We start from the raw sequence: 26616 nt of genomic DNA, 5'->3' as shown, positions 1-26616 counted from the left end.
TAGAGAGAGAGAGAGAGAAAGAGAGAGAGAGAGAGAGAGTTGGAGACAGAGAGAAAGAGAGAAAAGGTAAAGGAAAGAGATAGGAGGATAGGTACTCGACATTTCTTGCCGGGGTTTGTTATGATACCAGGCTCGCACTCTACATGTAGCTTCCCTTGGTTTGCATTTACTCCAGCACTTCACTAGAGTCTTTAACATCACTTTACTGGATTGATCCATTTCTCCCAGGGGGTAAACTCAGTCTAACCAGCTATCCTGAGGGAAATCATCTTGCAAATAGTACCGCCATCTCTCCTTCAACTCGACCAAATCAACACGTTTGTTTGATTTCAACCACTAAATGCATGACCCCATAGTTCAGACAATGCGATAAAGGGACCCTCAGGTTGATACCTCACATGGTTAGCAGGTAAAGATCATTAAAATCCTGATTGGAGACACATCTTCAGCTGCTTGTATCCCCGCTAAACAATGTATCGTCTCGTTTCTCTCTCCCTGTGCAGATGGTGAAGTATGAGCGCTCATCTCTCAGCGGTGGAGATGACGTTTTTGAAGAGGATCCCTCATCACAGACACACGCAGCCAACAACGGCTCGGCGGCAAATGCCACCAACAATTCCTCGGCCACTCACACTCCGACAGGAAAAATGGAGGTAGCTTCAAACGCCCCTCCCGAGGTCCGCTTCAAGCACCTGAAGGGGAAGGGGGTTAATGAAACCAAATGGAAGGGGCAGTCGGTGAGCGTCAAACTATGGTGGGAAAGGAGCACGTTAGAAAGGATACTTCTTGTTGTATGTCTTCTTCTCTTACTCACAGTCGTCATCGTCGCCATCGTCCTGGCAACCACAAGAAAACAAGGTTAGTTCATCTTTATTTCCTCGTTTTTCATTTAAAGGGAGCTGTCAATAATTTAAGTGAGTAATCTAATTTGCATACTAATGATGGTTATTTCTGAACCTGCGTACAAGCAAGTCAAAGGCGAACAATAAATACATCCCTTATATGTATACTCGGCAGCAATCACTGATACAGAATTCACTCGAGAAAAAAAGATTATACCATTAAACCTAAAACCCTAACCCTAAACCCGACCTTTATTTTTAAAACTCTGTTCCACCCTCATCGTTTCTCTATTCTTTGAAGTTTAAAGCTCAAACCAAGTATCACACAGCAATCATTTTGGCAATATTGCATACAACTCCCAGTGATTGTAACTTTGCCATCATTGTTAACTACCTTGGCAACATCACTCAACAGCCGATCAAATCAAGGTTTTCATAAAAGTATACCAACAACTGTAAGTTTTATGCAACTGGGCCCAGATCAACACAATATTAACAAACTTTGACATAAAAATGCCATTATCAGCTACTGGTAATTTGTTTTTGTTTAGCTGTGATTTGATATGTCACATTTGAAACATAATCTTGGACATGCTCCTACTTAGAATTATGTTTTTGAAATCATCAGTCTTTTAAAGATGGTTGGTATAAACCCTTTCAAAGCGTTAACTTAATTCCTCATTTTTGGGGAAATCTTTCAATCATAATGTGTAAACAAGTCTAAGGAAATGTAATTATCTCATTTACTAAATCATGTAGGGCTGACCACTGTAATATACCTTTAAAGGTAATTTAACACACGTGCAAGCCATTGATAATATAAAAGACATTTCAAAAGCTACTTTTTGTGATGAACATAATATCTGTGGTAGATATCTGACCAAAGGCCTTGTTTTCCATATATTTTTGACCCATTTCCATTAATTCATTACCCCTGTTCAGAAGACTGTCAATCGCTTTTAAAGATTGATGTTGTGTGTCCTACAGACCTTTAATACTTAATCAGCCATCAATCTCTCTCCAAGCTCTCGGAGCTTGCAATATAGGTTTCATATTCTTAGAGGAAAATTTGTTATTATTAATTAAACCAATTAGAGCCCTTTGGTTATGAAATCATATTTCTTGTATGCAATCTTTTTCCATTTCTCTTTTGGCTTTTGCATTTGCTTGCACAGATTTCTCGAAAAATATCTCATACCAATAGCTTTCAAAGGGTCTACTTTATATATTTAATTCTGTTGTTATTAATCAACTCAACTAGTACCTTTGGTTGGGATTCCCATCTTTTTTTTTGAATCTTTTTGCTTGCCGTGCTCTTCATGTTTTTGTTTGTTTGTTTGTTTGTTTGTTGTTGTTGTTTTGTTGTTGTTGTTTTTTTTTTTTTGGGGGGGGGGGGCCTTGCCTTGCCCAGACTTCTAGAAAATTATTTCATGACTTTTAAAGGATCATTCTTCAATCAATCCTGTTAATTATACAACCTTATAAGCATTACAAATCAGTATTGGTTGAAAAGGGATAGGGGTGGGGGGTGGGGGGTGGGGGGGGGGGGGCTGGTGGAGCTGATTTGTGCAACACTTGTGAGTCTCATACCAAAGTTTGAGTATGGGACTATTGTCTATTGAGAGCAAGAAAGGCGTTGACTTCTATACATGATTCTACCTAGTATACTCAGCGGATAATATAACTAGCGTACTGGTTGCAAGAAATATGATTTATGTAACCTAAAGGGGAAACTTGATTATTGAAGTAGAAATCTTGCTCTCAGTTTTCCCCAATTAATCATGAACCAAAGAACATCCCTATTAATAAAGATCTGCTCTTCAAGTTACTGGAATTAAAGGGTTTGCTTGCACAAGCATACTTACCCAAGCATATTTTCATCAAGAACCCCAAAATGTTCTACATCCATTTACTATATATATATATGTTTGTTTTAATATTATTTTCAATTCAATCTATTGTTCCAATTCCTTAGCCGAGAAATGTGTTGGATTTTTTTTTTTTTTTTTGGGGGGGGGGCTGTTTTCAATTTTTCCATCAGAAAATAGAAGAAAAAAGTGTAGTTTTGTAGGAAATACCAAAGAACTATGGAGAAAATAGCAAACAATTTCATTTTTGGCATGTGAAAAACAACCAGGGTCTGGAACATTAAGGGGGTCAGTGTACTTTGCCAAACATAAACCCTTCTTGTTCTTGACATGAGGGTACCTGGCTTGGAAGTGCTTTCTGTTGTCATGTTAATGCTAGCTCTTACAGATGGAGAGGGCCTTGTTTGTTTGTGTACGTCAGAAAGTATAAGATTCTTATTCAATTTCTCTGCCATCAGCATCCACGATGACGTCAGTGCTTTAAACTCCAAATGTCAACTGGGTCTGTTTAATTTTAGCTATTTCTGGGCATTTTGATTAGAAGAAATAAAATAATCTTAGATCTGAGCTTCCGTTGTTGTATTGACATAGTTTCAATCCACCCCTAATATCCAGTACTGAGAACAGATTATACTAGACTTAGATTTGAACTTAGGAAAGGACAGTTCCACTTTAAAGGAACCAGTCAGCAGGTGGGGAGCTAGCTGTGACCCACATTTGTGAGACGGCATTAAGTAAATATCTAGAAATACAGGGAATATGCTAACAAATTCTCTACTATACCGGGCATTATGATTGGAAGTAAACATATATATTGAAGCATTGCCTAATGGAATTGGGTAGGATTTGTATTTCAGCCCATGGGGAATATGATAATTGTTTTTGTTTGAATTTTATTTCTGTATTCGCAAATTAGATGAATATTACATACAAATACAAAAACACATTTTCAGACATTAACAAATTACTTTTAAAAACGTAAAGTAAATAAAAATATTGATAGTTTACACTCTACAATTAACAGAAATTTAAGAATGCTTTAATGAGCGTTATTATGTCACATTCTTAACAAATCAATTCGTTAACAAACTTGACAAATTACAAAACTTGGTCAAAGATTTATTTGTTAACTGTATATCTATACATCAGATATATGATTCATAATTTGAATTTATTTTAGCGCTTTACTGATATTATTTTTCCCGGTCATCGGATTCATTCACGCACAAGGTGCACCATCTCCACTCCCTGGAGAGTATTCCTACCATATGGCCAATGTGAGGGCATATGGTAATTACTAACACAAAGGCTTTATTCATCCTATCAGGTCCCCATTTCTATCATGGGTATGGAGTGGCAAATGCAGATTAATGTCTTGCCATTGAAAATTAGTGCCATGTCGGGGATCAAACCCACAACTTTTTGAATGTTAATTATTAAAGTCAAGTGCTTAAAGTTAACCTCTCGACTGCGACACTTGTAAATAGTTTTTTATTTTTTTATTTTTGTTCAAACATATGAATATTTTTGTGTTGGAGATTTTGTTAACTTCGCTTTTATAAGTCAACTTGTTTCTTCACTGTTATCATCTGTAAATTGATTGAACAGGTATCTTGGACAGCTGGAACTCTTATTATCTTTAAGCAAAAGTCCGTCCTGATATCAACTTCATTTCAATAATGAGAGAAACCTATCAGTGAGTGTTTAAGGAAAATTGACGGGGGATAAGGGAGTTTCGAAATCTGAAAATTGTAATCGATCACATAGAGAGCAACAGCCTGATGATTTCCCTCGCCAGCAGGCTCTCATTTTGTAAAAGATTTCAGAAATTTCCATTTCTCCGTAGAGAATTTATCTTAAATCTGTTCTTGAAGTACTGGAAGTATGTTATCATGCATGTAGATCCCCCGTAAGATATACAGATGAATGCAAAAGTTATCAATATTGTCTGGACATGTGGAGAGTAGATGGCAAAGGGAATCACAAAAAGTCATTGAGTCGTTGAATATGCAGTGAATTAGAAGGAGTAAAACTTTGCATCTTTCTTATTTTTGTCAGATTTGTCTCAAACTTTCATTTACACATGCCTTTAATCATTTTGTATTTCTTTGAATAGAATTGATGTCACTGTCAAGTGTGAACAGCAACCTTAAAGCTATTTCATTCTAAATGTTGTTAGTACATCATGTATGTACTTTCGGATGCTGGGACATGGTAATCAGAGCAAAGCCATGATTTTACCTTTAAAATGAAATTAGTCAGTTCAGGGCTCGATTCTAACAAGCGTCAGGGGCACATGGATGCCCAAAATCTAGGTCCAGATCTCCAAAATTTGGCAATTTTTTCTTGTACATATGAGGCCTGACTTCATCAGCTCGAGTTTTCCTAATAGCTCGCTATTTTGTGATTCGGAAATTAGCCCAAAGTTACAAATCAGGTGTGCGAGTCTTCCGGCTGGTGAAGATGGACCACGAATAGCGGGCTATTTTGAAAACAAGACCAAGATTTCTTGGGATATTTTCTCGACCAAATAGCCCGCTAATTGCAAATGCAGGCTAATGAAGACGCAGATTAGTTGGCTATTTTGAGATTGGGCTAGTTAAAATAGCAGGCTATTTGGCAAACTCGAGCTGATGAGGACAGGCCTAAAGACTGTTAAAATTTAATCAGAACCCCTTCCAAAAGAAATTTGTCTGGAGCCGTGGTCGATTGTTATTGTAGGATAGATATCACCCCCACACTATCACAAAATTAAATTAGATATTCACACCCACACTACCTGTACAATTATCATTGAATGGTTTTGTTCCCTTATTGAGAATTATAAGAAGGTGTGCTTGTCATTCGCAGTAATTTATAAATTATGTCATAAATTATGTATTTCTGTAGTTGCTAATTTGATCATTGGGCTTGCGATGGTACATATTGGAATGTAATATTTATATTGTATTTTTAAATTAATTCAATTTTGAATTAAAGTAATGAATTGATGTGTATATATGGGAATGCCTTGAAGGCTTTGTTAGATGGAAGAAGTGGCAATTTTTTTTTTAAATGAAAGGCATGACAATTTATAGTCTCAAAAGTAATTTCAAAATGTCTTACCTATTTTTTGTTACACTCATTTATTGTAATTTCCATAGTTCCTGTATCCCCGAAGAAAAGAGTAACTGTATGAAAAGTCAGAGGCATTGTTGCCTTCGATGGGCGAGGGAAGGTAATATTTAATTCAAATTGCTAAATAAAAAGTTGTTTTACCATTATGTACATTAATTTTGGAGGTAAGCTAGGATCAAAGGTTTAATTTAAGACCTATTGTTTTTTTAAATTTGTGAGCAATTTTTTTCTTGACCACCCCTCATTTTTAAAGCATAGAAAGTAAATAGGAATATTTGCAAATAGAGGAAGCAACGTTAAAATTATGCAGGAAACAAGTAAGAAAGGGATATTGTACTAGAATCGATCATTCATCACCAGCACAGCTGAGATGGTGTGGGACTGTACTTAATTGCAGCAAGCTCTTTGTAGCGAAACCGCTGTAGAGATGTGGGATGATAGAACCTTGTTCATATTTCATATTTAAAGGGGACCAATTACCAATAAAAGTAATATTTATATCTGTTTTAGTTTCTATTATTGATTAATTTGGCTCTGTATCTACTTGGTATTTTTTCTATCACTTTCAGGGCCCATATATGCGTTACAAGCACCTTGCTTCCCTATTTGTCCATCCATATTCCATAATGTATTTTGTATTGTTGTTCATATGTTTTTTATGGTTATGGTTTAAAAAAAAAATGAATCTTTAATCTTTAATCAGAATAAAGAGCATTAAATACCAATCCTCAATGATTGTTAAAAAACGCTTTCCCACATTGAAGCTTAACCGCAAGAATTCAAATTTAGCTTGAAACTTTTGAAAGAGTTGCTTGAGTTCTGGGAAAAGTTATCAATAATTTGTGAGCCTTTTAAATTCTTGTTTTTGTTTTGGTAACTATAGTGTGGAACAATATCATTAAATAAAGTCCCCTTACAGGAAATATGACAATATAATCAACATTTTCCAATTGCTTCCAGATAGTTTCTTTCACAATGCAATTGCATGACCAGAACTCTACTTTATCTTTAAGTTTGCACTTATGAAGCAGTGTCTTGGAAGTAATTTTGACAAACACTTGGTCATTGTGACATTTCCAATGCTGCTAGGTGTGAAATTCGATTTGCTTTAGTGAAGTCAGAGCTGATTATAAAGTAGCAAAATGAGGGAATTGATGTACACACAGTTGTCAGGCAGTTACAAATGTGCAATATTTAGTACTGCATTGGCTCTATTGCTTTGTCTAGATATTAACATGTACCCTGTATAATTTATAGACATGAAACAAGAAGTGATGATAGAGAGAAAAATAAATTAGTCTTGAGTAGACAAAGACATGAATTCATGAATTTTGGATACATGTACATTTGTGGGTTTTTTGTTAGTAGATATCTTCACATTTTACTTGTGGTATGTGTGGTTTAAAGTACTATTTTTAGTGCAGTCCATATATTGATTGTAAAATGTAAATTTGGCAAAAGTACATCAAGGTTCACGTAGAATGTATGCACATATAGTAGTGTAGTGTTGAATTGATTTGCATTGTAAACTCGCAATCCCAGGTCCCTGCACTATAGTTCCCCTCATGCAATTGCATCAGTGTTGCAGTGTAAAAAAAATGAAATAAATATGAAGGCTACTTTGGGCCAGGGCTATTGTGTTCAGTAATTTTATGCATTAAAGATAAAGTTGAGTTTGGTCATGCGATTGCATTGTGTAAGAAACGTTGTGGAATCGATCAGAAAAGGTTGATCATCTAGCATATAAGTACTGGTGTGTACTGCAAGGTTCTGAAATCATCCAAATGATAAGACATTTGGCCCAGTCTTGGTAAAGTTACAAACATTTTTGTGTGTGTAAAGCATAATGCAGTAAACTCCAAACGGGGGAAGGGGGAATCGTCATGACAACTATAAGAGGCCATTTCATGTGTAACTGAATGGCAGTGGGGATAAAAATTAATTACAAGTAGCTCTGTGTACCCCCTTGTTCAGATTACCAAGATTAATTGTATCACCTAACAAAAACCCTATATCTACATATATATGTCAGTAATAATATCCAGAAGTATCAGAGGTAGTATAACGTTTTTGAGGTGACATACTGTGTCACGTGTAAACAAGACATCTTCATCTCATTCGGATGTATTTGGTTAAGATTTTAGATTTGCAAACCTTTCTTAAACTTCATTTTGTAGTAGCCATTCTTAGCAGGATTCCAGCAGAGTTCAATATTTTGTCTTACTTGTTTCAAATAAAGAAGAAGAAAATAATTTTGTGAGGTTTCACAGCTTAATGTAAAGAGCTGCTAGTCTCTGACCATTCTAACAATAGGCTTTCAATCCTGAAATGTCAGAGTTACTCACATTGTTTTCCTGCAGTCCTTTGCAAATACCATATGTACGGATGGATTCCGCATAATGAATTTATCAAGAAGAAGGAAACGTAGGGGAAAACATATTCTTTTCACTCAATTTCCCAATGCAGAATTGGAAATGTCACTTCCTGACACTAACTTGTCTTTAGAAGTGATTCAATTGAACAAGAAATAGATTAGAAAAAATATCAAAGTAGATCTGTTTGTTGTTGTTGTTGTTTTTGCATTTTCCATCTTCCTTGGATGATGTTCGTCATTGTGGTTTTAACAAGTATATTTAAATTTTGTTATCCACTCAAGATCTGTCCAAGAATGTAATAATGCAAAGAAGTTATATAAAATTTGAGCTGTTCAAGAATTTGGGATACCGGTTTACAATGGAAAAGTTGTAGAAAGTTCTATCTGTTTTCAAACAACGGAAATGATGTTTATTGGATTTTATTGATAAGAAAGCTCATTATTATCACCTGTCACCTTGTATTTTGCATTTACAACTCATCAGCATTATTTTGAACAGATGAATCCATGCAGTAATATATGACGGATTTGTCAGTTCATAATAATGACCACGAACTGTACATATATTAAGTTGCTTTTTATCCATGGTGATGAAAATTGTCTTTCCATGAAAATTTTCTTTAGAATGTCTCTTTAATATCATGCCGACTGTAAAAAAAAAGGGTTTCTTTGAAAGTCTTAAAGTGCTTCAAACCTTTCAACAATTCAACTTTTCAAACCTTTCAAACCTTCAACCTTTCAAACTTTTCAAACCTTTTAACCTTTCAAATCTTTCAAACCATTTAAACCTTTCAAACCTTTCAATATTTCAAACCTTCAACCTTTCAAACATTTCAGCCTTTCAAACCTTTCAAACCGTTCACGCCTTTCAAACCTTTCAAACCTTTCAAACCTATTAACCTTTCAACCTTTTAAACCTTTCAACTTTCAAACCTTTCAACCTTTCAAACTTTTCAAACTTTTCAAACTATTCAAATCTTTCAACCTTTCTACCTTTCAAACCTTTCAAACCTTTCCACCTTTCAAACCTTTCAAGCCGTCCAACCTTTTCAAACTTTCAAACCTTTCAATCTTTCAAACCTTTCAACCTTTTAAACATTTGCTTTGAGGGAAGGAAGAAAGATCCTAGTCCAGGGTCACATAAAGTACAGGCATGATCTGGTGTTCCTGGTGTAGAGTTCTTGTGGTCTATTGGATTCGACTCTGGACTGTGAATCACATGGTTCGCGGTTCGAGCCTGCTGCAGCATTAATATCCTTGACAAGATATCATTTCACATTTGCCACTCTCTACCCAGGTGTAGGAAATGGGTACCCAACTACCCGGGATTGAGAAATTTCTTTAATGCTTGAGCGCATTCTCGTGGTAGCATGGCTTAGGCCAGGGTATGACCGCAGGGCCGTCAGGGAAAACACTTTTAATACTGATGGGGCTTCCCTGGGTAAAGAAGCCACATTATCATTACTATTATTTTTATTCCTTTCACAGAATTCGCAATTTTGCATGCATGAAAACTAATCAAACATTGATCAGCAAAATAACCTGCTCATGCATGTTTTATTGCAAATAGAACAATTTGACACAGTATACCATTCCAATTTCCTTCTTTCTACTACCATCACTCCTCTTTAAATTTAGATCACCATCTTCTCTATATCTAGAGTGGATCTTCAGTTTAAGAAAGGTTACAAATAATGAATCGGCCCGTCAGGGCCAAGTGCACCGTAATATGATCGATGTGTGGTCATTCCTCAAGCATTGGTTTGATTTGATTTGATTTTTTTTTTTTGGGGGGGGGGGGGGGATACAAAAATGAAAAGAAAAAGATGACTAATGACCGGCGTGATAGGAAGTGGGAGCTTTCCTAAATGACTTGATGGCATCAACTGTATATTAAAGGACAGATGTCGCATTCCAGGAGCAGATGGAGAAATAGCAGGAGTTCATAGTCAGTGAGAGGGATAGAGAGAAGGCGGGGGAGAGAGAGGGAGAGAGAGTGGGGGGGGGGGGGGGGAAGAGAGAGAAAAAAAATGAGGGAGAGAGAGAGAGAGAAGGAGGGAAGGAGATAGGGGAAGAGAGTGGGGGATAGGGAAGATAGAAGAGTTACAAAGAAAGGGTCAGAGAAGAGTGAAGTTTGGAGTTAAAGATGATTTCAATTTTCAAGAATTTGCTTAGACTTGCAGTGATCCCCATATAGATAACATCAACAGTTCATATTTAGAATCTCTTCTTTGTTTCTCTTGCCAATTTATATATGTATAATGGCTTGATATTATTGCCATAGTTACACATGAAAGTGAAATTCTACCTAAATATACTGATAAAATGATGGAAAACCTGAATCAGAGGTCAAAAGACAAAACATAATTTTAAAATCTTGTAACTGAATCATGAACAGGAATACGTATGAATTCTGACTCACTGGGGATTTATTCTGGCCTTGTTTCCTTCAGAATTCTAGTTAAAAGACAATTGAAATCTTACTTGAAAACTAGATCAGGAAATGATCTCAGAAGTATACCTAGCTCAAGGTAATATGACGGAATGTATAGAAATTGATCATCATCTGAAAGAAGTGACATTGAATTTCCATTAGACTAAGAGGAGATAAGAAAGAAAATATGGGGATAGAAAATAGAATATGATATCTTCAGAGAAGAATAAGATTGAGATGACAGGGGGAACAGGAAGTTGGAGTACAGAAAGAATTCAAAGAAAAGGTGTGGAGAGAGAGGATATTTGAGGACAAAGAAGAGGACATTATTTTTTTGTTACAATGAGATGAGGTATTTGTGATTAAGAAAAATATACCTTTAAACAAATTAAACCAACTACAAAAGATTGTGAAGAAATATGGAGAAAAATAAATGTTGGAGCAAATTATCCCATTGCAAAAGCAGAGGAAAATGAAAGAGAGTGGATGATTAAGAAGTTAGATGTGGGTTTTACTATTGTGATGTACGGGTATATCAATGTTACCATTTAGATGGGTGTATTCAGTTCTGCTCAGAGTAAAAAAATATATGCAAAAAAACAATAAATAATGAAGAATTTGCTTTGTAAAAATGTACACAGTGTTTAAGTTCCCTTCTGGTTCCTAACAGAGGATTTGAAGATAGTTATTCTTAATTAAGCGTTTTAATCTTTGAAATAAATGTTTTTTTTTCTCTGTCATTTTTTTAGCTCTGTCTGAGACAAGTCAACATAATGGAGTATTTATTTCTTTTGTAGATTGAGTGTCTTAATTGTCTATTGAATCTTTGAAAAATTGCCACTTACAGTAAATGTCTGTTTTTAGTTTCTGCAGAGTTCAGTCCAAAACAGCAAGCTTTCCATTTTAACATTTTTAATTTAAAAAAAAAAAAAAATGTTAGTTATCTATTGAATCTGTCTGTTTTTAGTTTCTGCAGAGTTCAGTCAAAAGTAGCATGCTTTCCTTTTTAACATTTTGAATTAAAAAAATTAAATATTAATCATCTTTTCCCCCCTTTGTTTTCTTTGCAGAGTTCTGTCTAACAGAAGCTTGCATCACAGTAGCGAGTAGTCTTCTGATGTCTATGGATAAAGGAGCCGATCCGTGTGATGATTTCTACGAGTACTCGTGTGGGACTTGGGACAAACACAACCCCTTACCTGAAGGGAATAATAGGTGGAGCACGTTTGGACTGCTGTGGCAAGAGAACAGGCTCGTTCTAAAGAACGTTTTAGGTAAGAGCCTGTAATAGGTAGTGTTGTAGTGTAAGGCGCGTTCAGAAACAATACATAAAGTGGGACGAAATCACAATTCATATGATGAAGATGACTCTTTTACCTGGGGGGGTGTTTCACAAAGAGTCTACGTCAAACTTAACTCTAACTTCGACTTAAAATTATGGAGAGCCATTTGTAGCCTCAAAAGAAACATATTCAAAAGCGAAAATTCAAGTATTTTAGACTTTTCATGAAATCTCCTGTATAATAGAAAATATAAATGATTTGAATCAACATTTTATTCCTTTTAAAATAACTTTTACAAAGTATTTTCATATATGCTAATGGCTTTCCATAATTGTTAAGTTCAACTTCATATCTTTGTGAAACACCCCCCAGGTTGTTAAGAATAAGAAAGCAAGTAGGTAAACATCCAGAAGGACCTATGGCTGTCATTCCTATCTGATAAGACTGGCAAGGAGGTATAATGCCTTAATACCAAAGGGCTCTGGTGCACTGACTTGGGTTTCAAACCTAGGTCTTCCCCATGAAGAGGCCACTGCTCTACCACTGAGCCATATCATGTCTCTTTTCTTTTTCTCCTCTCACTTCCTGTGGCAATTATTGTGACAACACATTTTACGCCAAATAACCACAATGTTTTAACTAAAAAGTATTATGTATCAAATTTAAATTGCTTCCAAACTTGATAATTTATGAAGCTTTTTTATTTTCGCACAAAAATTGTGAAATTCTGATCTTGATTCAAAATCTAATGTTAAATTGTTTATACTGAAGAGCTCAAATGACATTAAAGAAAATACTGGTAGACAAGCTGAGAGTGATTTGGGATCATATGTGATCACTAAAGCTGTAAGCCCTTAAGGACATGTCAAATTGGCAAGACCCAGGTGTCACACTCACCTGTCATCACGTTAAGCCCCATTCTTATTACGAGGGTGGGCTCTTAAACTCGCAACCAGCATTCTACTTCCTGAATGCTCCTGCAAATACCAATTTTTCTAGATGCATGCATATTGCAACATAGTTCATCACTCAAATGTTGTGCCATCCCGAGCCTGTGAAACTAGATTTCTAGCTGATGGTGTCTCAATGGTTATGTCACTGTGATCATAAGTCCTTGATATGTCACCAGTGTCCTTGGCAAGACATTGATCTATATTTGCCACTCTCTCCCCAGGTGAAGTAAATGTGTCTCTGGTAGGAAGAAATTGCCTGAATGCGTATTGTAGCACAAATTCTGCTTTTGATTCTTCCTGATGTGTAGGTCTTATTCAGGACAAGAAATATACCTGCTAAACGATTTTCGTAGAAAATATACATGTAAGATATCAAGAAAGATACAAAAATCAAGGTAGAATCTTGACCACCATTAACAAGTGGTTTTATACATGTATTTGTACATGTTATAGTTTTGGTGAATATGAGTTTCAGCAAATGTTTAATATTAAAGTTGATAATATTCTTTTTGTCCAAACAACCCATCTGCTGCATGATAAACAATTCAGAATTGGACCTGAAGCCAGTTTCCCTCATAGAGGAGTTCCATTACTGGAACTCAAGTGTCCATTAAGCTTTTAAACTTGAACTTTCCAGCAGCAATCCACATACATATATGCCTCTTTTACATATGCCGCAGGAAACGGCTGGGGAAAAACTTCTCAGGCATTACTCTTTATATTTTTGTATATTCTAACTAGGCCTAATTCTAATGCACAGGAAAGTTGCATGCAGGTAGTAGGTACCCTTATTCATAATCACCCCCTCTTGCTATTTATTACATTAAAAGACCCATTGCTTAATACCTCATAAGATTATCTAGTTTCATCATTAATGGCCATACTTTAAATAGCAATGGAAATTTGTGGCGTTTTCATGTACTTTTCATAAGTAGATCAATATACATTTCTACAAAAGAGACAAATTTAATATAAGCATTGAGTTCAAGCAACCTCCTTGCAGACATTCCATACGTCAGAAACGTTTTACATATGGTATACATGTATGTGAACAAGCCTATGCTGGCCACCTTGCCCTGGTTTTGACCCACACCAAAGTGAGTACCTGGGATACTAGTACTTGTCAGGGTCCTTGATTTGTAGGGCTTACGCGGACGTGTTTGATTTGTTACCTAAGTGAAATAGGACGCTGCTTTCCATCAGGGACTAAAGCTCGTTGTCATCGTCGCAGAGAAAATTGGAGTGAAAAAGACGACTCTGTGTAACAATACGGACAGTTAGTACACCGGAGAAGGAGTCTTTATGACGATCTAAGCCGTGGTATCAATGAAAACGTAGAGTTACACGTCTGGTGAAATGAGAAAGGAGTGTCGGGTGATCGATGGTTGTGCTAATCAAAGCATTCACTTTGCGATCACGTTTAATTGGAAAATACTTCCTGGGGATCAATGAAATGTTGAGAGATGAGTAATAGAGATTGCATTTGAATGTTAAAGGGAAAATCTACCCAAGTTGACTTTACATCTTTCTCAGAAATCATTTTAGTAAATCCCCATATGTTTATTTCGTTAATTTTAGGACACCTGTTTTTCCACACTTTATGAAATATATATATATTCTTACATCAATGGTATCAACTACCAAGAAGATACCTTAGCTGGTGGGCCCTGTATTATAAAGAGTTGCGATTGAATCAAATCAATCACAACTTAAAATTTATCACCACTGTGTACTTATGAGATAGGAGTTTCGATTTTAAAATTGCAAGTTGAGATTGATTGGAATCAATCGCATCTCTTTATATGGTGTAACCCAGATTTGCTGTGCGTTTCACTTTCTACTTGGAGAATTAAAACCTTTTCAAAGTAATTAATAGCCTGTTAAAACTGCAGGATATAGACATAACTCATATAAATAAATTTTGTGTAGAGAATCATCATATAGCAAAAGGAACTTACAGACTTGCCAACAAAATGGTATTTATAAAAAATGTTTTTCAGTCAAACCTTTCTATAGCGACCACCCAAGGGAAACACAAAAAGTGGTCTTTGTAGACAGGTGGTCTTTGAAGACAGGTTCCTTTAGGACATGTTTCAATGAGAAACCATTTTGAAGGGAAACAACAATTGTGGTCTTTGTAGACAGGTGGTCACCAAAGCAGGTAGTTTTGAAGAGGATAGTTGACATGACAGCTGGCCAATCATCAGTGTGCGCTCACGATAAACCCCGCCCAGTTATACAATTTTCAAATTCTTTTTCATTTCTGCAAAATTGTTTCTACAGGAACTTTGTGTAAAATGCCCAATGCCTGTTAGAGCTAAAGACCAGTTACATGTATGGTCATGCGATTGCATTGTGAAAGAAACGTTGTGTAATCGATCAGAAAAGGTTGATCATCTAGCATAGATGTACTGCAAGGTTCTGGAATCATCAAAATGATAAGAAATTTGGCCAAGTCTTCATAAAGTTAGAAGTACTGTACACAGAAAGATGTATATGGGACTACACACACGTGCACAACACATGCATTTCATATCTCTCAACAGGCGAGAGATGCACTAATTTACCAAATATATCAATTAGTAGGCGGTTTCCTTTCAAAATTGTTATCATCATGTAATATTCAAAACATATTCTTTCACATGATTGGTAATAAGAGCTTCCATTTTATTTTTTGAAATTGGGGCATTTCCAATACTGGTCTTTACCTTTAAATAATTGATTTATGAGTGATGACAAACCAATTGGCTTGGAATAAATCCATAAATCCAATAGATCCCCAAAACATATTAGTATGGAATTCATAAACAGATAAATGTAAATAATTGCTCCTCTGTGGAATGTATTTATCTTTTAAGTTCATCTTTTTGCTTATATGAAAGTCATGAAAACCTCACACATATTTTTATCAACCGGAGTAATAGAGAGTGAAAGTAACTGTTGGATGGGGGAGGGGAGGAGAGGGGGTGGTTCACAACCAGCACATTTGGCATCCTATAAGGGCCCCCTTCTGATCCTCAACCTAAAAAGAACATTCAAAAGAGTGCAATATAGTAATATCCTTTTTCCAATTATCAACAGATTTATTAAAAGTGTGGGGGGGGGGGGGGTCTTTTGCCCTGGTGTCCCCTTTTTTACAAATATCCTGATCTGCCCTCGGCTAAAGGATGAGTGAAACTCTGACTATCATCCTGTTTGGTGCATGCATGGGGTAAACATGTTTGCTAATAGGATCTGAGAAGTAGGGGATGATATATGGTAATTGATGGGGCTGGGAAAGTCGGTCACTATAAGCTGACTTCAAAGTCATGAACATGTTCTAGTGAAATAACCGCTACTTTACTAGATTCACATTCTCGTGGTACTGGTAAATAGTTTATACAGATACCGCACAAAATTCATGGTTGAAGTTTCAATGTTGTTTTATCTTGTATTTTGCTCAGCGTTGAAAAGAAGTTAAACACAATAGTACTAAAAAATCAATGAATGAAAGAATATATATATATATATATATGGTTTGCATCAGTTTTAGGGGGAAAAAAATATTTGCACCCCAACTTGCTTATTTGTCCATTTTATTGTATATGTAGGAACTGTCATGGGTGTTAATTATGTTTAATCAATATCCTATGTTTACCTCAACCCAAAGTACTTATTTATCACCTCATTTGCAGAAAGATATGTCTTCTATTTCAGGTGGTTTACAATTTTATGATTTCATTAAGAAAAACAGAACATTTGATATCAGATAACAATAGAATTCACTTTTTAGTTTTGGGAGTTTTAATTCATTTATCATCTATAGGGCATTTAAAGAGCAGTCCTTTCAGGAGACATGTTCTAAAATATTCTTTCATAGTAACCAAAAAAGAGAATGGAAAAGCTCACAGAGTAATTTCATCTTCCCCCAGAAATCATTCTTCTTTTTAAAACGCACCCTGTAGTTGACTCACTTTATTATTTATGTACCTTTTAGTGAATACTTGTAGATAAAGCATGTTTCACTGCTGGAGGCTAAGAATATTGCTTAATGCTATGGGAGATTATAAATAGAAGAAATGCCTTTTAAATCAGCATACATGTATGTGCAGATGAATCTATATTCTCTTCACAGGTCTTTACACCCTCTATAAAAAACAAATGCTGGTAGAACATGTAAACAAGACACTTAATCGCGTCATATTTCATGAAGGTCAAGTTGTTTCCCTTAGGGTGCCTATTAAATCTTAATTGTTTGTCACCTCACAGTATGGACGTGTATGTGGTGAGGGTTTTTTTTTCAGTGGCGTAACTACAAGGGGGCAAGCGGAAAGTGCCCCTCACCCTTTATTGGCTTATTGTCACATTGCATGAATATCATGTTGTTTTCTCTTAGGGTGTATATCTTATTAGATCTAATTGTCTGTCACTCCACCCTCCACCCTCCACATAATGTTTGTGATGAGGGATGTGTTAGGAAAGTGCATATTAAACATGCATTATGTTAGAGGCGTAGTTCAGGGTGGGCAACAAATGCTCAAAACAATCCTGCGCATCCTACTACGAAGAGAAAGTAAGAAGAGAAAAGAGAAAGGAAGAGGAGTAAAGGGAGTGTGAAAAAATGAAAACAATCACCATTAAATGTGTTTTAAAAAAGAAGTACATGACCGTATACATTATAGTTTAAATGTTTAGGCTTTTATTGAACCTGATCTGAATGCTTAGCCCCACTGTACTACTTTTAGCTACTTGCTCCCTCTATATAGAAAACAATGCCTAATCAGTGCCTGTTGGTCCTCCATGATCCTCTTTTTCTTATGTTAATTGAGTGCTGAGTTGATGAGACAGCCACCTGTCAGTGACCTTGCTGGGTGGTCTAATCCCTCTGGCCAAACTAGTACAGACAGCCTTTAAGATGTATTCAGTCTTCATGCATATCTATCAAACAACCACATGCCAATTTATTATATCTAGACCAGTTTAACGGTTAACTCTTTTCCACCCAGTTCTGAATCGTGTATTCTGTCAGACCGAAAAGAGCCTTATATCCATTGAGAACTTAGATTTTAAGGCAGCATATCAAAGTGAAATAGCATGTATTATCACAGCTTTTAGCACAAAGGACTGCATCTGACAATTCCTTTTTAATTTGTTTTCCATAATTTTCACCTATTTAGCTATAATAAATTGGACTCTGATACCGGGTATGTGCCTGTCCCCATTTAAAGGTACTAGATATTAAAAACTGGGCATCATTATAGGCCAGGTGTGTTCCTTTGATAAAAATTACAGGTTTGTTTGCCTCTCTATTCAACAAAGCTTTGGAAACAGAGGTAAAGGCACTATAAATCAAGTCTTGAAATATTTTCCTCATCAATTCTTTTGTTTTGTTGAGCTCTGTTTTTCCCCTTGAGATATTTTCCTCATGGAATCTTATAAAACCCATGAGTGATTCCATTCAAAATGTGGACATGCCCAGGTCTTAAATGTGAACGTATATATATGCGCTGTCATGTCGTAGTACCAGGAGGCGATCGGAAGACCGGAGAAAAACTTATTACAAAAACCATCCAGTCGTGTCTCCTCACCGTAGATTGGTGTCACAGTGCATCAAATTTGATCTCGTTTTCAGAAATTATAGAGTCACGTGACCCAAACAATTGGTGGCAGTGCGCTCAGGTAACCGACTTAAAGGTAGCCTGCGTTTGCTCAATTTCTTTCTTCTTTTCGTTTTTCTTGGAAATCAACCCTGAATTTGATATCTTGGGTTGATGAAGTCTACTCCTAGGGTATTTCTCTGAACTTGAATTGATCGTGGATGTGGGTCACATACATTATATATATATATTTCCTTGAAAAACAATTACAGGTGAAGGGCCGATTTATTAATTTACTGTAGTCAGTGCTGTACAATGTACAAGTTTAAGTTATGCATTCAGATTTTTTTTGTTGTGTGTGTCTTTCTTTCTCTGTGACTATTCTGTCTCAGAACTGACATTAAATGGATAAAGTGCAATGCTATCCTGATGTAACTGTAGAATGTACAGTATATAGTCACATTTGCTCTTGCAATATTTTGATTTGATTTGATTCGGTTCATTGCAATAATGAACATGCAGCTGGAAAGCTGAAATTATTCAATTTACAAAGTCAATATACAACACGTTAAACGATCAAAATATGAATGACTAAAACGTACAACTACAAATCATTCATAATGAAACAAAATGAAAATCAAGTATTACATCATCTAAATACATTACAAATATTACATCAAAATCTAAATATATTACAAATATTAAAAACATTAAAAACCTTCTGTGTCATCAAAAGAGAGAGAGAGAGAGAGAGAGAGAGAGAGAGAGAGAGAGAGAGAGAGACGGAACTAGAAAGAGGAATAAAAGGAAGAAGAAAAAAGAAAGAAAAGTTGATCAGAGAATATACAAAAGATTGGAGGAGAGAGGTAGAGAAGGACAGAGTAGAACAAGAAAAAATAGAAAGAGAGGATCGAGAATCGTACAGTCTTGAGGAATGTTTTCATATTTGGTCTGGGCTTTGTATTGTCAAAGATACAGGAATGGGATTATGGTTGCAAATAATTTAAAGTGATAGTTATGGAAAGGATGAAGGTGAGGTGTAGCACTTGGTCAATAATTGAAGTGAGAGACATGCTCTGTGTATGAACTTAACGGTGGAGTAGTTATCACTGGAGCATATCGTCATCGTTCAATTTGCACGATATTGTAACGTTGCCATTTGCTGTCTTCATCTGATATGAACCTAGTGCTTTCTCCTGATAGTTAGATTTTTAACCTTTTTTTATGTAAAAAAATATGCATCTTTTAATGTTATCGGAGCTACACCTTTCAAGTGCACTGCTTGTTTGTAGTTTCTCTTTCTTTGTCACTGTTATCGTATTATTGAACTGTTTTTTTAATGCAGCTTTTATATGATGATGATTTTTTTCTGACTTGTTTTTCAATTACAGATCGATCAATCGATCTTATTTACTGGGTGTAAGCCACAAATATGTTCAAACTATTGAAATGAAATATGTTGATAACAAGAAATTGAAGGTTGGTAGGATGTAAGGCTTGAAAATTTTCTGTGATTCGTGCATGGAGTTAAATTTGCATTTGTTTTGTAACAGAGCTGCAAACAAATATCAGAATGGAATGAAATATAAATATGTATGCACAGTATATCATCTGATCAGAACTGGGAGGTTTTTAAGTCCATGTTCATTTAATTCTCCTCTATCTCCAAACAGAAAATATATTTTTTGTCCATAAAGGTTCTACTTTGGGTACACGTGTATACATGTATATTGTTTAATGATTATTTTTCTCTTTCTTTATTTACAGAAAGTGAGCTGAACACAACGAGCAGTGCGGAGTTAAAAGCCCAGGATTTCTTTATATCTTGTATGGACGAGGATAGTATAATAGAGAAGCTGGGTGCCAAGCCTCTCCTAGACATCATTAATTTGCAGGTCAGTTCAAGCAATTAACCAGGGTAACAAGATTATTAGATTAAGATATCGGAAGTATCAGGCGCTCGATCTCCTCGGGGTAGAGGCAATGCAGTGCAAGTGAATGAAGCGGGTCAGCAAGTTTTTGGAGACTTTTCTTTCTATTAAAGCCCGTCTGTACTAGTTTGGCCAGGTAGTTTCATTGTCATTTGTTGGATTCTGTGAGAATTTATTTTCTATCATTACCAGAACTTAAGGTTATCTTTAAGAAAAACATATCCCCTTGGCAGTCTCAAGATTCAAAACCATGACAGTTGACTTCGAAATACCTTTGTGAAGGAGTGGACATGAATGTCATGAATTCAAGCCCAATAATAAAACCCATAGATCAATCCAAAATGGAAATCAGCAGGTAAATATCAACCCCTTTCTTCATGCTGTTCCGCCTTTCAATATATCCGGACCACATGAAGCCTCTACATAACTCATACATTCTTCTTCGCCATGCTATCTCTGTTTTCCACTAATCAAATTTGATTTCCAACTGGGTCATTCTCGCTGGTGCTAGCAGGCAGGTGGCCATAGGTTATAAACGACGATTATGATTGATTTTTGGACCAGAAATACCAACTTGAGAACCTAATTGGCGATCATCCAGTTTTCTGTTGTCAGTATTTGCCTTAGCATTGTACATACATAAACATGTGCCTGTATGTACATGTATATCAAAACTTGATGTATGTATTTGCATGTATAATGCATAGTAGTAATTATAATGGAGAGAAGTTGGGTTTATCTGTATGGTTTATACATGTTTATTTATAATCCAGTTTTTATCATACTATATTTTTGTAGTCGGTATATTTATATTTGATGATACATTTTCAATTCTACAATAAATGCACACATCACATAAGGACTTACTATTAAATTGATTATTAAAATAGCATTGAATATGATTGTTATCAAAATGAACAAGACTTTAGGAGCACGGATATGTATCCCCTAAAAATTGAAGGATAAGGGACTCTAAACAAATGTTTTGCTAGTTTTTAAATGAAACATTTACAGTCTGGCAGTCAGAATTAAAATTTTAAGTGGTTGCATAATTAGTACTGATGTTGTATGAGACAAACACCAACTCACTGCACTCTTACATGTACAACGACAGAACAGATATGTTGCAATAGTAAGCCTCTATCTTAAAAACAGATAAAGAACTTTTATAAACTTCAAACACTATTGTACATTTTTAGTAGAGCAGTATACAACCTCTTTTATAAGAGGATGAAACTGACATGGATTGTGAAAGGTCATGCCTATGTGTATTATAGAAGCCAAGAAATCAAGGCCACACATGTGCTACTTTATAGCAGCTATTCTATCAAACATACATTATAAGGAGATTGCTTCTGAATGATACACAGCTGGAAAAGTATGTAACCCCCCAAGTGTGACATTGACATCAAAGAGAAAAAAAAGATGACTCTTCGCTACACTTTGATGTTATTTTTTATAGAGGACTATTTTTAGGCAAGGTAGCATGCTCCTGTCAACATTTCTTTGAAGCTAATCTTGAGCTCTGGTTTGGGAATCGTATTTTGAGAGAAAATTGCTATGATTTATTCTGGGTTGTTTATCCTGCAGTAGATTGATTGTTTGAACCAGTGAAATAAAAAAAACGAACACAAATCATCTTCGATAAAAACCAAAACTCCCATTTGCACATTATAAGCACCGGTGTCAGACCTACTTTATATACATACCTTTATTTCCTTATCTTTCTATAATACTGATTACTCAGCCATTATACATTTTCTACCTACATTGTATGGCACATGTCATTTATTTGTCATCTTGAACATTCAGTATAAGTTTTGTTATTCACCAGAACTCTAAATCTTTGAAAGAGATTTTCTTGACTTCCAGAGGCTCTTGCATGACTTTCATTGTTATACAACTTACAAAACAATGGCAATTAGTCTTTCAACCAATCAGAATCTGTTTTTTGAAGGATTGCATTTGACTTGTTGTAGCATTCCGTTTTATCACAGTTTATCATGCAAGAGGCAACAGAACTTTTTAATTCATGTCACTGATTTTGTATTTTGTAAACAATCCCAGCTTGATATTCAAATTTGTATCATCAGAAAATGAGACATAAATAGAGCAGAAAAAGGGTTAATTGATTGTATATGCTACTTCAGAAAACCCAAGCAGTTATGATTTGGAATCCATTTTGCAGGTTTGGTCAGCATCGAGTTCGTAGCCAAAGATCATGCCAAAAAAGGGAAACCCTTGATGAGATAACCAGGAATTCCAGAATTGGATGATAGAGGTACAATGTAGATGGAAGGCTGCTGATCTACTGTGAGAGGCTATTTTGATATGATTCCCGGAAACACAAAATTGATGTATTTTCCTATAGAGAATACTGTATGTGTGTATAATCCATCAAAGATTTGACATTTCATCTGCTGAAAACTAGAAGGACATAAATTCATTAAACACAGAGTTTATGATATTGCTCTCATTCTCTACATACGATTTATCCATTTTAATTGTTTATTTTGCATTGTGCGCCGCAGGAAGCCAGAAAGGCATCGATCAGCTCTCTGTAAAGCATTCTTAGTTTATACCTTTCTTGATTGCAACAGACGAGAGTTACCAGTTATTTCAAATCTTTTGTACAAAACATTTGTCTGTGGATTTCCTACCTCCTTTCAGCCACGTTTAGAGGTTCTTAACTTATTTTCAGCTTTGCTGCCGAAAAAAGAAAAAAAGCAGAATCATTGTAGAATTTGGCAAGGTAAACAACAAAAAAAGAACAAAAAACACTGTTGTTTTTTATAGAAATGGTAATATTAATTTGATACACACATGTCTACATTTTACATTTAATATATTATGTGTGATATCGTCCTTGTTTTCACGAAGTGACGGTAGTGAGGAAAATCGTAACGCAAAGTGAATGCAATTTTTTTTCACTACCGTCACTTCGTGAAAACAGCGACGATATGGTTATATGGTTTAGTATACATTTTATTATAATCATATGTGGTTGATTTCAAACTACATATTGATTAATCTTGGGCGTATCGATTTCCACATCTGCTTCTCTCGAAGCCGTAATATGCAAACGACTGAATGAATCTCTTCTCATTGATTCCACGATTGAATTCACACCTGAATTAATAAGCAGGGTAGAAGCACCTGCAAGGCTCTAATAGGATCTCTGACTTGATTCTTTTTGGGATATTTATTATTTGAATCAGGGTTGGCAGTGTGTGAGATCTCATGTCATGCTATAGGATATCTCATAATGTTGAATGCAGGGCCCTGGGAGTGTTTTTTGTTGTTGTTTAATGGGTGCATAGATAGAACACTATGCACTGCCAGTGGCATATATATCCAGGCTTCTCTGGCTGGAGAAGGAGAGGGGAGGGGGGGGGGGGGGGGGGGGGGGGGGCACAAGTTCTTGGAGCAGGAACAATAACAATAACAACAAATAACAAAAAAGCACCATGATAAAAAAGACAGAAAGAACCTACAATACCAACAAAACACAAGAAACCAAAATACTCTAGCAAAAAAAAAAAGAAAAAAGAAAAAGACGATTAAACAAAAACAACAACATATACCTCTTTGGGAGTACTGAGGCTTGAGAATTTGTCTTTGATGCCCCTTGGGATCAATAAGGGGTTCTGAAGCACCCCTAGTGCCCCCTAGCTTCCAGATCCATAGTTGAATGTCCGCATTGAGATGACATTTTACTGTCTCCTGGTGTGTGGGATGTCTCGCTTTGATATGAAATGCTGATATGATAACCATGATTAAAATGACACCTGATTAGACAGTGTTGTTAAAGCCCATATAAAACAGTGCAAGAAGACATGCTCTAGTTTGAGAGGTTGCCCCATTTCTCATAGCCTAGTTTCTAAGCTCGATTAGTTTTTCTCAGCTCAAAAAAAAATGATGTGTTCACCTTGAGTGAGTCCAGTCTGGAACTATCAAAACTAGCACACTCAGTCAAAACTTAAAGTACACGATGCAAGTTTAAATTTAAGTAGTTTATTCAATTAAAATCATGAAATAATCATGATTAATTGATTGTTACAGGTCTTCAAAACATTAGAGAAACATTTTGAATGGAAACATAACCTAGACAACACAAAGGGGAAATTATATCAAAATAAAAATGTGCATATCCTAGATTACCCTTGGTGAAGCACGAAGAGGGAATCTTTCCCCTCTACTGTCAAGGCTAGCATTAACCAAGGAGCTTCAAACAGGGTCCATTAAGCCACTCATCATGTTCATCATGATTACTTTTTCAGTGTGAACAGCCTTATGCTTACATGTATAGGGTTGAAAGAAATGGAATGTTACTGGTAATCCATTGAAGTTTGGCATTAATATCATCAACATGTGTAGAGTGCAAAAAGTCCTACCTGAGGAACGTGTACTCTTATTTGTGAACCTTGCATGGTCCTGGGTTATTTTTTATTTCAGTGTTGAAATGTTTTTTTACAATAAAGATAAATTAATAACCTCTGTAAAATATGCATGTAAAGAGGTGATAGATACTGGAGGATATATAACCTCCCCGTCCTCCCGGTAGTCAAAATAATTTGGGTGTGATCCTTGAGTTCTAGATCTAAGGCTGAATTATTTTGATACAATGTATACATTCCTTGAGTTGAAGATGAGGGGCTGAAGCGCTGTAATCAGATTCAGCTCTTTGGAGGTGATAGAAGACTGTAATAGTGTTATGTAGCTAGAGTCCAGGTGGGTCAGTGAACTCGATTGTCATGATTTAATAAAAAAGAACTTTCTAGTTGAGAGAAGATTTAATGATAAATAAAGAATTTGGGCACCTTTTGGAAGAGAAGCTTTTTTAAAAAGGAGTTTGAACAATTAAAGTTGGAATTGAAGAAGATGCCTGAATGGTCAAAGTTGCCAATTTTTGTTTATTAATTATAATTTTTTAAATTCTTAGCTTTCTTATCCTTTAACACACTGATTGGTTTTCTCATTCAGCTTTTAATGAAGCAAACCTGTTTTCAACTTGGACTTCTTTTGTAAGATCTTATTCACACATTATATAAGCCACCTAAAGAAATAGTCATGGTAAAATAAAGTGACACTGGCGAAGTGTGCCTCACAATTTTCTTTGCCATGTGCTGCTGACTCTGTTTTTCAACCTCATTTTGGGTATTCAAGTAGACTAAAGATGATCTTCAATATGTTGCAGATTTGTTCTTTTTAATTTTTTCAATATGTCATGTCTAAAAATGCTTTACATCTCTAGAGATTTGTTCTTTTGAATACATGTTAGTATTTAAGAATTAAATATATGAATATTCTTATGATTATTTCTCCTTTGTAAAATGGGGACTGGCTGGAATGCTCCCCAGGGAGTGGAAAATGTGCACACAAATGTGTGCGGTTAAGCCTGAATCCGATGACTGGGGTAATCATATATCTGTAAAGTGCTTAGGCACATCGTTTGATTGGTGTATTTAGCGCTATAAAAAAACGGAATATTAGTATTATTATTATCTTTAATTATACTTGATTTTATTTATTGTCTTCATTTCAGCTAGGAGGTTGGAACGCCACAGGAACATTCAACACAAGCACGTATGATTTCAATCAGACTATCAGAGTACTAGGTACATCCTACAGCGAACAACCTTTCTTTAGTTTGTTTATTGCTGGCGATGACAAAAATTCATCAAGAAACATATTACAAGTGAGTCTATCAATCTGTGACAATATACAAGTGAAACGTCTACTGACATGTTTATATTTCTTTTCCCTCGCTATCCAACCTTCCCCCACCTCTCTTTCTCTCTCTCTCTCTCTCTCTCTCTCTCTCTCTCTCTCTATATATATATATCTTTCTCTCTCTTTATCTCTCTCTCTCTCTATATATATATATATATTTATATATATCTTTCTCTCTCTTTCTCTCTCCCTCTCTCTCTCTCTCTCTCTTGCTCTGTTTTTCTCTCTCTTTATCTCTCTCTCTCTCTCTCTATATATATCTATATTTATATATCTTTCTCTCTCTTTCTCTCTCCCTCTCTCTCTCTCTTGCTCTGTTTTTCTCTCTTGGTTCTGTCTTTTTCACTCTGGGTTCTTCTTCCTTCTTTTCTCCTTGACTTCTCTGCTTTGTTACATGTCACCCCCCCCCCCCCCCCCCCCCCCCCTCTACTTCATTTTCTCTCATTCTTTGATTTAATTGCTCCTCTAATACACTTGCACAATCTTACCCTCCTGAATATCCTTC

General features: G+C 35.7%; 1 protein-coding gene across 1 annotated transcript in view; it reads left to right on the top strand.

Moving 5' to 3' along the window:
• Window positions 1-485: 485 nt before the first annotated feature.
• The window catches only part of LOC594281 (endothelin-converting enzyme homolog), a 56889-nt gene continuing 30758 nt past the window's right edge, over window positions 486-26616 (top strand). Inside the window, exons 1-4 of the mRNA XM_011677128.2 lie at window positions 486-858; window positions 11706-11909; window positions 20215-20342; window positions 25924-26076. Coding sequence (XP_011675430.2) covers window positions 504-858; window positions 11706-11909; window positions 20215-20342; window positions 25924-26076 — 840 coding nt within the window. The 5' untranslated portion in view covers window positions 486-503. The remainder of the gene's footprint in view (window positions 859-11705; window positions 11910-20214; window positions 20343-25923; window positions 26077-26616) is intronic.

Source organism: Strongylocentrotus purpuratus, unplaced genomic scaffold, assembly GCF_000002235.5.
Source record: "Strongylocentrotus purpuratus isolate Spur 01 unplaced genomic scaffold, Spur_5.0 spur5_scaffold_16, whole genome shotgun sequence".
Classification (NCBI taxonomy): domain Eukaryota; kingdom Metazoa; phylum Echinodermata; class Echinoidea; order Camarodonta; family Strongylocentrotidae; genus Strongylocentrotus; species Strongylocentrotus purpuratus.
The sequence above is the reverse complement of the archived record's forward strand: the minus strand, read 5'-3'. Positions and strand labels throughout refer to the sequence as shown.